The sequence below is a fragment of the Oncorhynchus tshawytscha genome, linkage group LG12, assembly GCF_018296145.1.
Source record: "Oncorhynchus tshawytscha isolate Ot180627B linkage group LG12, Otsh_v2.0, whole genome shotgun sequence".
Lineage (NCBI taxonomy): Eukaryota > Metazoa > Chordata > Actinopteri > Salmoniformes > Salmonidae > Oncorhynchus > Oncorhynchus tshawytscha.
The window spans coordinates 5764774-5782193 of NC_056440.1; the positions used below are offsets into that span (position 1 = coordinate 5764774).

Sequence of the window (17420 nt, forward strand, 5' to 3'; positions counted from 1 at the left end):
CAGGGTGCCATTTGGTCACACAACAACAGGCAGTCAGAATGCTTTGGGTTATTCTCCCACAATGTGGGATTTTAGAGATGGTAATGAAGGTGGAATTATACATCGTCCACAAGTTATTGACGTGTACACAAGACGTGAACATCACGACGTAGGTCTACCTGCGTTTATGACGCAGGCGACCATAAGAGAGACGCAACATTCTGCTTTAGAAAACGGGAAGGAAAAGACGGCGAATATAAGTTCACATCCTGCTCTCCGAGGATGTGAGAAAGTGGGGTCTACTGGTGTGGGGCGTACCGGTGTGGGGCGTACCGGTGTGGGGGCGTACCGGTGTGGGGCGTACCGGTGTGGGGGCGTACCGGTGTGGGGCCTACCGGTGTGGGGCCTACCGGTGTGATGCCTACCGCTGTGGGGCCTACCGGTGTGATGCCTACCGGTGTGGGGCCTACCGGTGTGGGGTCTACCGGTGTGGGGCCTACCGGTGTGGGGCCTACCGGTGTGGGGCCTACCGGTGTGGGGTCTACCGGTGTGGGGTCTACCGGTGTGGGGCCTACCGGTGTGGGGCCTACCGGTGTGGGGCCTACCGGTGTGGGGTCTACCGGTGTGGGGCCTACCGGTGTGGGGCCTACCGGTGTGGGGTCTACCGGTGTGGGGCCTACCGGTGTGGGGTCTACCGGTGTGGGGCCTACCGGTGTGGGGTCTACCGGTGTGGGGTCTACCGGTGTGGGGCCTACCGGTGTGGGGCCTACCGGTGTGGGGCCTACCGATGTGGGGGCCTACCGGTGTGGGGCCTACCGGTGTGGGGCCTACTGGTGTGGGGCCTACTGGTGTGGGGCCTACTGGTGTGGAGTCTACCGGTGTGGGGCGTGCCAGCTTGTGTGACCCACCCATCAACCCTGTAGCAGGATCAGCTCTGGGAGTGTCCCTAGGGGGTCATCAGGATATGGGCTGTGCCAGTAGAGATGTAGCTCTAGGTTATGGAGGATATAAAGATGTGGATCCACCCCAGGACAATCCCTTTAAGATGAAGTGACTGTGGATCAACCCCAGGACAATCCCTTTAAATTGAAATGATTGTGGATCAACCCCAGGACAATCCCTTTAAATTGAAGTCCCCGTGGTGACTCAACATTGGCCATGTGGGGACAGGACAGACATCTCACTTGTCCCCACTTACCAGTGACATCCATTCTGACCTTCGAACTGGGTTGACAGTCAGTATTAGTGATGCTGCTCTGATGATTGGACTGGTGTGTGGCTGAGTGAATTAGTATTCACAGTCACAATTAAAAGTGATGTAGATGGAATTAGGCAAAAGCTTTTCTTCCTTCGTATCAAGGTCTGTTAAACTTCATTCCATGAATGGCCTAGTGTCTGCTGGTTTTTGGGGGTTTTTCCTTTCAATTAAGACCTAGACAACCAGGGATTTCCTTACTAAATCAGTGACCTTAATTCATCAGTTAAGTACAAGGGAGGAGCGAAAACCGGCTGACACTCGACCCTCCGTGGAATGATTTTGACGTGTGCTTTGCTTGGTGGAATGTGAGGGCCAGACAAGACTGCTGAGGTTGCCTTTGTGGATTGAAGCAGAGAGAGGGAGAACACACACAGACACGCAGACACACACACACACACACACACACACACACACAGAGAGAGAGGCGATTGATTGTCTGTCTGGCCGGTATTAGCATGCGGACCCCCCACAGAGTGAGACTGGAGGGGATCTCCTCTTTCATGCTGAGCGTACCCTGAATATCCATGTCTCATTCCTATTCATGTGAGTGCGATTGGAATACAGGGAAAACACAACAAAAGCCAAACTATATTTACTCAGTCTCAGAATTCATCTCTGTCTGCCTGCTTGCTTCTGATTCAAATCACAGGAACAGGCACTGGGTTTCTGAGGTAAAACATGAACAAGTTGGGCAACAAATACACACTAAACTCCTCAGACGAAGAGTGACATGAAAGACTGCTTCGCATAGAATGTCAGCTTTATCAAGACACTCTGTGTGACAAGGACAGAGAGAGAGAGAGAGACAGAGACAGAGAGAGAGAGAGAGACAGAGAGAGAGACACACACAGAGACAGAGAGAGAGAGAGAGAGAGAGAGAGAGAGACACAGAGACAGAGAGAGAGAGAGAGACACACACAGAGACAGAGAGAGAGAGAGAGAGAGAGAGAGAGAGAGAGAGACACAGAGACAGAGAGAGAGAGAGAGACACACAGAGACAGAGACAGAGAGAGAGAGAGAGAGAGAGAGAGAGAGACACAGAGACAGAGAGAGAGAGAGAGCGAGAGAGCGAGCACTGATATATTCCAGAAACTGTCATCGTCTCTCTCTGTGATGTCTAGGGTGCTGACAGTGTCTGAAGCCACTCTCACACACAAGCGCTCGCTCGCACACACACACACACACACACACACACACACACGTTCAGCACTACAGCGTGATTGGAATGTAAAGACGATGTTCCCTGCATTCACGTCAAACGCTGCACATGTCGGCTCAAACCGGAAATTAACTTGACATCTCCATTGCGCAATACGTACCGGTTCATAAGATCCAGATTTAACGGAGCCCCCCCCCCAAAATAATCTGATCTTCACAGTAACAACATCTCCTGTTTATAAAGCGTGTGATCATTGTATCACGTTATTCACTAGGAAATGAGATGCCATCATACAGAGTGATGTCACACAGCGAAGAGACTGTGAGACACGCCTCTTATCTTGTTCCACATGACCTGCTACCCTCCCTCTCCCTGGACAGAATTACTATCAGTGTGTGTGTGTGAAGTTTACATACACTCAATTAGTATTTGTAGCATTGCCTTTAAAAATGGGTCAAACGTTTCGGGAAGCCTTCCACAAGCTTCCCACAATAAGTTGGGTGAATTTTGGCCCATTCCTCCTGACAGAGGTGGTGTAACTGTGTCAGGTTTGTAGGCCTCCTTGCTCGCACACGCTTTTTCAGTTCTGCCCACAAATGTTCTATGGGATTGCAGTCAGGGCTTTGTGATGGCCACTGCAATATCTTGACTTTGTTGTCATTAAAAGCCATTTTGCACAACTTTGGAAGGTTGCTTGGGGTCATTGTCCATTTGGAAGACCCATTCGCGACCAAACTTTAACTTCCACACTGATGTCTTGAGATGTTGCTTCAATATATCCACATAATTTTCCTCCCTCATGATGCCATCTATTTTGTGAAGGGCACAAGCTTCTAAAGACATGACATCGTTTTCTGGAATTTTCCAAGCTGTTTAAAGGCACAGTCAACTTAGTTGAAAAACAAGTTTCCAACCTAAGTGTATGTAAACTTCCAACTTCAACTGTACGTAGAAACGCTTGGATAATGGGTCGACAGACAGACAGACAGACAGACAGACAGACAGACAGACAGACAGACAGACAGACAGACAGACAGACAGACAGACAGACAGACAGACAGACAGACAGACAGACAGACAGACAGACAGACAGACAGACAGACAGACAGACAGACAGACAGACAGACAGACAGACAGACAGACAGACAGACAGTCTCATAGTGACAGCAGACTGCTCTGCACAGACAGGCAGAGTCTCATAGTGACAGCAGACTGCTCTGTACAGACAGGCAGTCTCATAGTGACAGCAGACTGCTCTGTACAGACAAGCAGAGTCTCATAGTGACAGCAGACTGCTCTGTACAGACAGGCAGTCTCATAGTGACAGCAGACTGCTCTGTACAGACAGGCAGAGTCTCATAGTGACAGCAGACTGCTCTGTACAGACAGGCAGAGTCTCATAGTGAACAGTATTGTTTGTGGAAAGATTAGGTTGGGAAAACAAAACAACTCAGATTTCCATATCCTCAGGATCCGTCTCTTGATTTTGCTCACAAGAAGAAAGACAGACAGACAGACGAACAGACAGCATTCTCTCACCATTTGAGCTCACAGTATGAAGTAAATCATTGTTATATTAACTGCTATTCAAACACCTAAGGCTAAGCTGTTATTATCCTTCTGGTTCTGAGCCAACACAGTAAAAACTCCTCCTCTGGTAAGGACCAGGCCCAATTAGCCACTATAATGATTACAAAGGAACTGATTACTTCTCCTGAACACTTTTCCATTCAACACCAGACCTTGGACGAGTCCCAAAATGGCAGCCTATTCCCTACATAGTGCACTATATTTGACCAGGGCTCATAAGCGCTCCGGTCCAAAGTAGTGCACTATGTAGGAGATAGGGTGGCGTTTGAGACACACCCCGTCTCTATAGCGATGGCAGCAGAGAGACACCGTAGAGAAATGTTTCAGAAAATGTAGCTACACGGATGCTGAAAACACTCATATTCGTTTTTCTCTGAAACATTTTGCCCAGTTCTATTGTTCTTTAAAGCTGGAGAGCCTTAAAGGTGAAACTGCCATGTCTGTTTGAAATATTACAACAACAACAGAAAGTTACTGCACACAACAAACACCGGTTTTTCTCCCCCCTCTGACATTATTGCGTAACAGCAGCACACAGAGCCTTCTGAAAGTATTCAGACCCCTTCACTTTTCCCACATTTTCAAACGTTACAGCCTTACTCTAAAATGGATTAAACATGTCTTCTCATCAATTTACACACACAATACTCCATAATGACAAAGCAAAAACAGGTTTTAGACATTTTTTTTTTTTTTTTTGTAAATGTATTACAAATAAGAATCATAAATACCTTTGTAGCGGTATTTATTAGAGAGGGGTAAAGAAAGATTTTGTTGGGGCGCCAGGCAGGTATTAACCATGCCGAAAGGAAAAGAGTAGAATAGAGAGAGTACCACTACCAGACACACACACATCAGCAGAAGAGACTGCCTAGAGTGTAGCCTGTTTACCAGATAGCCAGATAGCCAGTGGAGAGAAAAGAGAATACACACCATATAAAACCCACATCACAACACAGGGGTAACCTCAACAAGAATTTACATGAGAATTCAGACCCTTTGCTATGAGACTCTAAATTTATCTCAGGTGCATTCTGTTTCCATTAACTTTTAACAAGGCACACCTGTTAATTGAAATGCATTCCAGGTGACTACCTCATGAAGCTGGTTGAGAGAATGCCAAGAATGTGCAAAGTTGTCATCAAGGCAAAGGGTGGCTAGCAAGGGAGCAGCAAGAGGAACTGCCCCTCCCTACCTTCAGGCTACACTCCAAGCCCTACACTCCAGACCCTACACTCAAACCCTTACACTCCAACCCCTACACTCCAACCCCTACACTCCAACCCCTACACTCTCAACCCCTACACTCCAGACCCTACACTCCAGACCCTACACTCAAACCCTTACACTCCAAACCCTACACTCCAGACCCTACACTCCAACCCCTACACTCCAACCCCTACACTCCAACCCCTACACTCCAACCCCTACACTCCAGACCCTATACTCCAACCCCTACACTCCAACCCCTACACCCCAACCCCTACACCCCAAACCCTACACTCCCGATCCTACACTCCCGACCCTACACTCCCGACCCTACACTCCCGACCCTACACTCCAACCCCTACACTCCAACCCCTACACTCTCAACCCCTACACTCAACCCCTACACTCTCAACCCCTACACTCTCAACCCCTACACTCCCAACCCCTACACTCTCAACCCCTACACTCCAACCCCTACACTCCAACCCCTACACCCCAACCCCTACACCCCAACCCCTACACTCTCAAGCCCTACACTCCGACCCCTACACTCCGACCCCTACACTCAGACCCCTACACTCAGACCCCTACACTCAGACCCCTACACTCCAACCCCTACACTCCAACCCCTACACCCCAAACCCTACACTCCAAACCCTACACTCCCGATCCTACACTCCCGACCCTACACTCCCGACCCTACACTCCAGACCCTACACTCCAATCCCTACACTCCAACCCCTACACTCCAACCCCTACACTCCCAACCCCTACACTCTCAACCCCTACACTCCAACCCCTACACTCTCAACCCCTACACTCTCAACCCCTACACTCTCAACCCCTACACTCCAACCCCTACACTCTCAACCCCTACACTCCCAACCCCTACACTCCAACCCCTACACCCCAACCCCTACACCCCAACCCCTACACTCTCAAGCCCTACACTCCGACCCCTACACTCCGACCCCCTACACTCCGACCCCTACACTCAGACCCCTACACTCAGACCCCTACACTCAGACCCCTACACTCAGACCCCTACACTCAGACCCCTACACTCAGACCCCTACACTCAGACCCCTACACCCAGACCCCTACACTCCAACCCCTACACTCAAACCCCTACACTCAAACCCCTACACCCCAAACCCTACACTCCCGATCCTACACTCCCGACCCTACACTCCCGACCCTACACTCCAGACCCTACACTCCAATCCCTACACTCCAACCCCTACACTCCAACCCCTACACTCCCAACCCCTACACTCTCAACCCCTACACTCTCAACCCCTACACTCCAACCCCTACACTCCAACCCCTACACTCTCAACCCCTACACTCTCAACCCCTACACTCTCAACCCCTACACTCCAACCCCTACACTCCAACCCCCTACACTCTCAACCCCTACACTCCAACCCCTACACCCCAACCCCTACCCCTATACTCTCAACCCTACACTCCAACCCCTACACTCCAAGCCCTACACTCCAGACCCTACACTCTCAACCCCTACACTCCAAGCCCTACACTCTCAACCCCTACACTCTCAACCCCTACACTCCAGACCCTACACTCCAGACCCTACACTCCAGACCCTACACTCCAGACCCTACACTCCAGACCCTACACTCCAACCAAAATACTCCGTTCTGCTACCTCTCAGTTGACCCCCCACTAGCACTGACTTTGCTGGTAGCTACTTCATTGAGTAAAAATGTACTTACTATGACAGATATCCTGAGTGGCCCCGCGGTCTAAGGCACAGCATCGCAGGGTTAGAGGCGTCACTACAGACCCAGGTTTGATCCCGGGCTGTATCACAACCAGCCGTGATCGGGAGTCCCATAGGGCAGAGCACAATTGGCCCGGGTTAGGGGAGGGTTTGGCCGGGTTAGGGGAGGGTTTGGCCGGGGTAGGGGAGGGTTTGGCCGGGGTAGGGGAGGGTTTGGCCGGGGTAGGCCGTCATTGTAAATAAAAAAATATTCTTAACTGACTTGCCTAGTTAAATAAAAGTTTTTAAAAAATTAACAATAAATAGAAATATGGGTTGTACCATCTAGTTATTTCAGTTAGCTGCACTAACTGTAAACCGCTCTGAATAAGAGCGTCTGCTAAATGACTCGTATTTAAAATGGTTATAAAATTATTTTTGGGCCTTACTGCTATTCGCCCATACAAACACATTGAATAACAGATTCACTACATGGAACAACAGATAGTCCAAATAAAATATCAAAAGGAAATTTGTTCTGAAGTGTCCCTCCTACAGTATATCTGAGAGGTATAAGAAAGATCAGATTTTTATGTATTTCATACCTTATTTGTGTCACTAAACAGCCACCATACACTTCCATCCATTTTTCAACTGGTACCGGGGGACCTTATGACGAGTCTTGTGAGTTCTGTGGGCATCGTAGAGCACAACAACCTACATGTAGGTGTTCATGAGAGTGTCACCTTTCCACAGAGGGGTATCATATTGGTGTGTATCCCAAACTGTTAGGACGCTCCAGCCAGAAGTTGGCAGATCGGCTTCAGACGAATCCCAAGACGCTTGTGGGAGTTGTAGACCAAGACGGGAACACCATCGTGTTTGTGAGAGTCTCATCTTTCCATAGATGGGTCATAGTCGTTTTTTCGGGATGTCTCAAGGTCTGACAAATACCACTGTAGCTTTGTCACCTTTCACCCCAGATGTGGACGTGTTAGATGGATTGAGAAGTGTGACATCGGTGGATGTGGTGGATTGAGACACATTCAGTGCAAAAAAAAACGGATCTCTACCTTAAACTGACAGATTAAAAAATATATATATATATGTTAATTTGATTTCCACGCAACGTTGAACCTTAAGGGGATTTATTAAACAAAGGTTAGCCATTTGTTGGCAAAAATGTATGTCCAAATCAAGAAACATTACCAGTAGCCAACATCACTTGCCATGACTGGTACTCGTGAGTGCTTTTTCAAAGCAGATACTCCACTCTCTAATGTGTGTATTTATCTCAATTATCTCTAATGAGTGTAATTATCTCTAATGAGTGTAATTATCTCTAATGAGTGTAATGATCTCTAATGAGTGTAATTATCTCTAATGAGTGTAATTATCTCTAATGAGTGTAATTATCAATGCTCTCTAATGTGTGTAAATATCTCTAATGTGTGCAATTATCTCTAATGAGTGTAATTATCAATGCTCTCTAATGTGTGTAATTATCTCTGAGTGTAATTATCTCTAATGAGTGTAATTATCTCTAATGTGTAATTATCAACGATCTCTAATGAGTGTAATTATCTCTGAGTGTAATTATCTCTAATGAGTGTAATTATCTCTAATGTGTAATTATCAACAATCTCTAATGAGTGTAATTATCTAATGAGTGTAATTATCAATGCTCTCTAATGTGTGCAATTATCTCTAATGAGTGTAATTATCTCTAATGAGTGTAATTATCAATGCTCTCTGTGTGTAATTATCTCTAATGAGTGTAATTATCTCTAATGAGTGTAATTATCAACGATCTCTAAAGAGTGCAATTATCTCTAATGAGTGTAATTATCTCTAATGAGTGTAATTATCTCTAATGAGTGTAATTATCAATGCTCTCTAATGTGTGTAATTATCTCTAATGAGTGTAATTATCTCTAATGAGTGTAATTATCAACGATCTCTAATGTGTGTAAATATCTCTAATGAGTGTAATTATCTCTAATGAGTGTAATTATCTCTAATGAGTGTAATTATCAATACTCTCTCTGTCTTTTCAAATCGCCCCCACATGAAACCTGTCCAATACAGATTTAATAGGGATTCATTTGTACCTTTTTCATTTTTGCCTTTTATAAAACCCAATTCATGGTACTGGGTACTGGCTAGGTGTTTCAGAGAGACTGTGTGTATTCGTGTTGAAAACACTGCACACACACACACACACACACACACACACACACACACACACACACACACACACACACACACACACACACACTGCAGCGGTTTAAATATTTCATGGTTTGTGATTGTGAATTCTATGGGTGTGTCAATGTTTCACCCAAAGGAAGAGTGTCTCCAAATAGGACTTGTTTTTCAAATGCAAAATAATATTTTCAGCAATGTCATGATTGTGTGTGTGTGTGTGGGTATGTGTGTGTGTGTGTGTGTGTGTGTGTGTGTGGGTGTGGTTTCATCAACGGTAACGTCTTCTGATTCAAAAAGTCCTTAGACACACCTCGTTGAATTTGATGAGAAAAGTAAAGCAGGTGCTGCAGTGTAGTGTACTAAAACAAAATGTCTCTCTCTCTCTCTCTCTCTCTCACACACACACACACACACACAGTATATGCAGCTGTTAGGACATGGGCATCCTGAGAGAGATATTAAGTAATAGACTACACTAGTGAGGGAGGGAGAGATAGCGAGAGAGAGAGAGAGAGAGAGAGAGAGAGAGAGAGAGAGAGAGAGAGAAAGAGAAAGAGAAAGAGAAAGAGAGAGAGAAAGAGAAAGAGAAAGAGAAAGAGAAAGAGAAAGAGAAAGAGAGAGAGAGAGATAAAAGAGAGATGGAGAGGGAGGTAGGGAGAGGGAGAAGAGAAAGAAAGAATGAAAGAGAGACAGAGAGCTAGATAGAGGGAGAGAAGAGAGAGAGAGAGAGAGAGAGAGTGGGGGGAGATGGGGAGAGAAAGAGAGAAGAGAGAGAGTGGGGAGAGTGAAGAGTTGAAACCTTGAATAAGGGGTTTCAAGTTTGGGAAAATATTTTGTAAGTTTTGTCAGGAAATGCAGCTCTGTCTCAGGTTCTGCTGTGGTGCAGTGGTTGCACAGCCTTTCCTCTACAGGGAGCCATGTTTTCCTGTGTCTACCCTTCTCAATGCCAAGGCTGTGCTCACTGAGCCTGTACTTTGTCAAGGTTTTTCTAAGGTGTTGATCAGTAACCATGGTCAAATAGTTTGCCACAGTCCACTGTCGATTTAGGGCCAGTCTCCCACTCTCTCTTCTTTCTCTCTCTTTCATTATCTCTCTCTCGCTCTTTCATTCTCTCTTTCTCTCCCCCTCTCTCTTCAAAGACCTCTCTGATGAGAGTAGGCCACCCGTCCTGTTGGGGGAGGATGCAGAGAGCTGTGGGTTGGCAGAGCACTACATTGCTGCCTGCCATAAGATGAGGGAGAGTGTCTGACAGACCAATCAACCTGCACATGTCCTCTACTGTCTGCTTATTGTTACTGTTCAATGTATGGTTATTTTGACCCTTGGTTATTGTTGTTACTGTTGACAATTTTGATTCTTATTATTTTCATATTGTAAATATCCAAAGTAAGCTTTGGCAATATGAACATTGTTACGTCATGCCAATAAAGAGAGAGAAAGAGAGAGAAAGAGAGAGAAAGAGAGAGAAAGAGAGAGAGAGAGACACAGAGATTCTGACCACCAACATCGCACCACAGTTAAAATCTAATATCTGCCTCATTCCAGGAAGGTGTTCCAGAATATTCAGGTGATTTATATCGAGAAGACTTTATGAGGGAAGTTTGGAGTTCAGTAACTTTTAACAGGCCTTTAAACACCTGATGCTAGATGTTATGATCACACCAATAAGATGCTGTCGCTGTGTTCTGAGACACACACACCGCACACATGCACACACACACTGAAACCATCCCATCTCATTAGCTAATGTGTGTGTTCGTTAAATACAGTCAAAAACCCGACATTAGAATATCTGCTCCAACACAGTACGGGAGCGTACCAAAAAGCAGCTTATTCCCTACATAGTGCACTACTATAGCACTACTATGGGTCCTGGTCACTACAGCACTACTATGGGTCCTGGTCACTACAGCACTACTATGGGTCCTGGTCATTACAGCACTACTATGGGTCCTAGTCACTACAGCACTACTATGGGTCCTGGTCACTACAGCACTACTATGGGTCCTGGTCACTACAGCACTACTATGGGTCCTGGTCACTACAGCACTACTATGGGTCCTGGTCACTACAGCACTACTATGGGTCCTGGTCACTACAGCACTACTATGGGTCCTGGTCACTACAGCACTACTATGGGTCCTGGTCACTACAGCACTACTATGGGTCCTGGTCACTACAGCACTACTATGGGTCCTGGTCACTACAGCACTACTATGGGTCCTGGTCACTACAGCACTACTATGGGTCCTGGTCACTACAGCACTACTATGGGTCCTGGTCACTACAGCACTACTATGGGTCCTGGTCACTACAGCACTACTATGGGTCCTGGTCACTACAGCACTACTATGGGTCCTGGTCACTACAGCACTACTATGGGTCCTGGTCACTACAGCACTACTATGGGTCCTGGTCACTACAGCACTACTATGGGTCCTGGTCACTACAGCACTACTATGGGTCCTGGTCACTACAGCACTACTATGGGTCCTGGTCACTACAGCACTACTATGGGTCCTGGTCATTACAGCACTACTATGGGTCCTGGTCATTACAGCACTACTATGGGTCCTGGTCATTACAGCACTACTATGGGTCCTGGTCACTACAGCACTACTATGGGTCCTGGTCACTACAGCACTACTATGGGTCCTGGTCACTACAGCACTACTATGGGTCCTGGTCACTACAGCACTACTATGGGTCCTGGTCACTACAGCACTACTATGGGTCCTGGTCACTACAGCACTACTATGGGTCCTGGTCATTACAGCACTACTATGGGTCCTAGTCACTACAGCACTACTATGGGTCCTGGTCACTACAGCACTACTATGGGTCCTGGTCACTACAGCACTACTATGGGTCCTGGTCACTACAGCACTACTATGGGTCCTGGTCACTACAGCACTACTATGGGTCCTGGTCACTACAGCACTACTATGGGTCCTGGTCACTACAGCACTACTATGGGTCCTGGTCACTACAGCACTACTATGGGTCCTGGTCACTACAGCACTACTATGGGTCCTGGTCACTACAGCACTACTGTGGGTCCTGGTCACTACAGCACTACTATGGGTCCTGGTCACTACAGCACTACTATGGGTCCTGGTCACTACAGCACTACTATGGGTCCTGGTCACTACAGCACTACTATGGGTCCTGGTCACTACAGCACTACTATGGGTCCTGGTCACTACAGCACTACTATGGGTCCTGGTCACTACAGCACTACTATGGGTCCTGGTCACTACAGCACTACTATGGGTCCTGGTCACTACAGCACTACTATGGGTCCTGGTCACTACAGCACTACTATGGGTCCTGGTCACTACAGCACTACTATGGGTCCTGGTCACTACAGCACTACTATGGGTCCTGGTCATTACAGCACTACTATGGGTCCTGGTCATTACAGCACTACTATGGGTCCTGGTCATTACAGCACTACTATGGGTCCTGGTCACTACAGCACTACTATGGGTCCTGGTCACTACAGCACTACTATGGGTCCTGGTCACTACAGCACTACTATGGGTCCTGGTCACTACAGCACTACTATGGGTCCTGGTCACTACAGCACTACTATGGGTCCTGGTCACTACAGCACTACTATGGGTCCTGGTCATTACAGCACTACTATGGGTCCTAGTCACTACAGCACTACTATGGGTCCTGGTCACTACAGCACTACTATGGGTCCTGGTCACTACAGCACTACTATGGGTCCTGGTCACTACAGCACTACTATGGGTCCTAGTCACTACAGCACTACTATGGGTCCTGGTCACTACAGCACTACTATGGGTCCTGGTCACTACAGCAGTACTATGGGTCCTGGTCATTACAGCACTACTATGGGTCCTGGTCACTACAGCACTACTATGGGTCCTGGTCACTACAGCACTACTATGGGTCCTGGTCATTACAGCACTACTATGGGTCCTGGTCACTACAGCACTACTATGGGTCCTGGTCACTACAGCACTACTATGGGTCCTGGTCATTACAGCACTACTATGGGTCCTGGTCACTACAGCACTACTATGGGTCCTGGTCACTACAGCACTACTATGGGTCCTGGTCACTACAGCACTACTATGGGTCCTGGTCACTACAGCACTACTATGGGTCCTGGTCACTACAGCACTACTATGGGTCCTGGTCACTACAGCACTACTATGGGTCCTGGTCACTACAGCACTACTATGGGTCCTGGTCACTACAGCACTACTATGGGTCCTGGTCACTACAGCACTACTATGGGTCCTGGTCACTACAGCACTACTATGGGTCCTGGTCACTACAGCACTACTATGGGTCCTGGTCACTACAGCACTACTATGGGTCCTGGTCATTACAGCACTACTATGGGTCCTAGTCACTACAGCACTACTATGGGTCCTAGTCACTACAGCACTACTATGGGTCCTGGTCACTACAGCACTACTATGGGTCCTAGTCACTACAGCACTACTATGGGTCCTAGTCACTACAGCACTACTATGGGTCCTGGTCATTACAGCACTACTATGGGTCCTAGTCATTACAGCACTACTATGGGTCCTGGTCATTACAGCACTACTATGGGTCCTGGTCATTACAGCACTACTATGGGTCCTGGTCACTACAGCACTACTATGGGTCCTGGTCACTACAGCACTACTATGGGTCCTGGTCACTACAGCACTACTATGGGTCCTGGTCACTACAGCACTACTATGGGTCTACTATGGGTCCTAGTCACTACAGCACTACTATGGGTCCTAGTCACTACAGCACTACTATGGGTCCTGGTCACTACAGCACTACTATGGGTCCTGGTCACTACAGCACTACTATGGGTCCTGGTCACTACAGCACTACTATGGGTCCTAGTCACTACAGCACTACTATGGGTCCTGGTCACTACAGCACTACTATGGGTCCTGGTCACTACAGCACTACTATGGGTCCTGGTCACTACAGCACTACTATGGGTCCTAGTCACTACAGCACTACTATGGGTCCTAGTCACTACAGCACTACTATGGGTCCTGGTGACTACAGCACTACTATGGGTCCTGGTCACTACAGCACTACTCTGGGTCCTAGTCACTACAGCACTACTATGGGTCCTGGTCATTACAGCACTACTATGGGTCCTGGTCACTACAGCACTACTATGGGTCCTGGTCATTACAGCACTACTATGGGTCCTGGTCACTACAGCACTACTATGGGTCCTGGTCATTACAGCACTACTATGGGTCCTGGTCACTACAGCACTACTATGGGTCCTAGTCATTACAGCACTACTATGGGTCCTGGTCATTACAGCACTACTATGGGTCCTGGTCATTACAGCACTACTATGGGTCCTGGTCACTACAGCACTACTATGGGTCCTGGTCACTACAGCACTACTATGGGTCCTAGTCACTACAGCACTACTATGGGTCCTAGTCACTACAGCACTACTATGGGTCCTGGTGACTACAGCACTACTATGGGTCCTGGTCACTACAGCACTACTCTGGGTCCTAGTCACTACAGCACTACTATGGGTCCTGGTCATTACAGCACTACTATGGGTCCTGGTCACTACAGCACTACTATGGGTCCTGGTCATTACAGCACTACTATGGGTCCTGGTCACTACAGCACTACTATGGGTCCTGGTCATTACAGCACTACTATGGGTCCTGGTCATTACAGCACTACTATGGGTCCTGGTCATTACAGCACTATGGGTCCTGGTCACTACAGCACTACTATGGGTCCTGGTCACTACAGCACTACTATGGGTCCTGGTCACTACAGCACTACTATGGGTCCTGGGGTCACTACAGCACTACTATGGGGTCCTGGTCACTACAGCACTACTATGGGTCCTGGTCACTACAGCACTACTATGGGTCCTGGTCACTACAGCACTACTATGGGTCCTGGTCACTACAGCACTACTATGGGTCCTAGTCACTACAGCACTACTATGGGTCCTGGTGACTACAGCACTACTATGGGTCCTGGTCACTACAGCACTACTATGGGTCCTGGTCACTACAGCACTACTATGGGTCCTGGTCACTACAGCACTACTATGGGTCCTAGTCACTACAGCACTACTATGGGTCCTGGTCACTACAGCACTACTATGGGTCCTAGTCACTACAGCACTACTATGGGTCCTGGTCATTACATGTCATGCTGAGGACTCTGTGTCGGCCCACCAACCTGTGGAGCTGAAAATGAGAACGCTGTGGGTGTTTGCCATCTTTATACAGGTGCAAAGACTGTGTCCGTGCGTGCGTATGTGTGTGTGTGTGCGTGCGTGCGTATGTGTGTGTGTATGCGTATGTGTGTGTGTGTGTGTGTGTGTGACCCAAATATACACACACTTGCAATTCTCACCAAGACAGCGCTAGTACCCGCTGGCGCACACACACACACACACACACAATCAAATAATTTACAACACACACTCTCCAGACTACTGCGCTGAAGTCAACCATCTCACCAGGTTACTGAAACAGCCTGATACTACATTCATGTTGGTTCTACATCATGTAATCACCCTCCAGCTACACAGTGGTAGAAGACTGAGAGACCAATACAAACAGAAAGAGAATATTGGCTTTAGACTGTCTTCTGTGTGTTCACTACAGTACAGTAAATATACTGGTTAGACTCCACATCAGAAACTACATTATAGTAAATATACTGGTTAGACTCCACATCAGACACTACATTATAGTAAATATACTGGTTAGACTCCACATCAGACACTACATTATATAGTAAATATACAGACACTACACATATAGTAAATATACTGGTTAGACTCAGACACTACATTATAGTAAATATACACTCAGACACTACATTATAGTAAATATACTGGTTAGACTCCACATCAGACACTACATTATAGTAAATATACTGGTTAGACTCAGACACTACATTATAGTAAATATACTGGTTAGACTCCACAACAGACACTACATTATAGTAAATATACTGGTTAGACTCCACATCAGACACTACATTATAGTAAATATACTGGTTAGACTTCAGACTACATTATAGTAAATATACTGGTTAGACACATCAGACACTACATTATAGTAAATATACTGGTTAGACTCACACATACAGACACTACATTATAGTAAATATACTGGTTAGACTCCACAACAGACATCAGACACTACATTATAGTAAATATACTGGTTAGACTCCACAACAGACACTACATTATAGTAAATATACTGGTTAGACTCCACATCAGACACTACATTATAGTAAATATACTGGTTAGACTCCACATCAGACACTACATTATAGTAAATATACTGGTTAGACTCCACATCAGACACTACATTATAGTAAATATACTGGTTAGACATTATAGTAAATATACTGGTTAGACAACAGAAACTACATTATAGTAAATATACTGGTTAGACTCCACATCAGACACTACTCCACAACAGACACTACATTATAGTAAATATACTGGTTAGACTCCACAACAGACACTACATTATAGTAAATATACTGGTTAGACTCCACAACAGACACTAACACTCCACAACAGACACTACATTATAGTAAATATACTAGACATCAGAAACTACATTATAGTAAATATACTAGTTAGACTCCACAACAGACACTACATTATAGTAAATATACTGGTTAGACTCCACATCAGAAACTACATTATAGTAAATATACTGGTTAGACTCCACATCAGAAACTACATTATAGTAAATATACTGGTTAGACTCCACAACAGACACTACATTATAGTAAATATACTGGTTAGACTCCACATCAGACACTACATTATAGTAAATATACTGGTTAGACAACAGACACTACATTATAGTAAATATACTGGTTAGACTCCACATCAGACACTACATTATAGTAAATATACTGGTTCAGACTCCACAACAGACACTACATTATAGTAAATATACTGGTTAGACTCCACAACAGACACTACATAGTAAATATAGTAAATACTACATTATAGGTTAGACTCCACAACAGACACTACATTATAGTAAATATACTGGTTAGACTCCACAACAGACACTACATTATAGTAAATATACTGGTTAGACTCCACATCAGAAACTACATTATAGTAAATATACTAGTTAGACTCCACAACAGACACTACATTATAGTAAATATACTGGTTAGACTCCACATCAGAAACTACATTATAGTAAATATACTAGTTAGACTCCACAACAGACACTACACTATAGTAAATATACTGGTTAGACTCCACA

At 46.1% G+C, this 17420-nt stretch overlaps 1 protein-coding gene across 1 annotated transcript in view; it reads left to right on the forward strand.

Moving 5' to 3' along the window:
• wdfy3 (WD repeat and FYVE domain containing 3) overlaps positions 1–17420 on the forward strand; it is a 136071-nt gene that overhangs the window by 541 nt on the left and 118110 nt on the right. The window contains exon 2 of the mRNA XM_042331149.1: positions 261–876. Coding sequence (XP_042187083.1) covers positions 261–876 — 616 coding nt within the window. The remainder of the gene's footprint in view (positions 1–260; positions 877–17420) is intronic.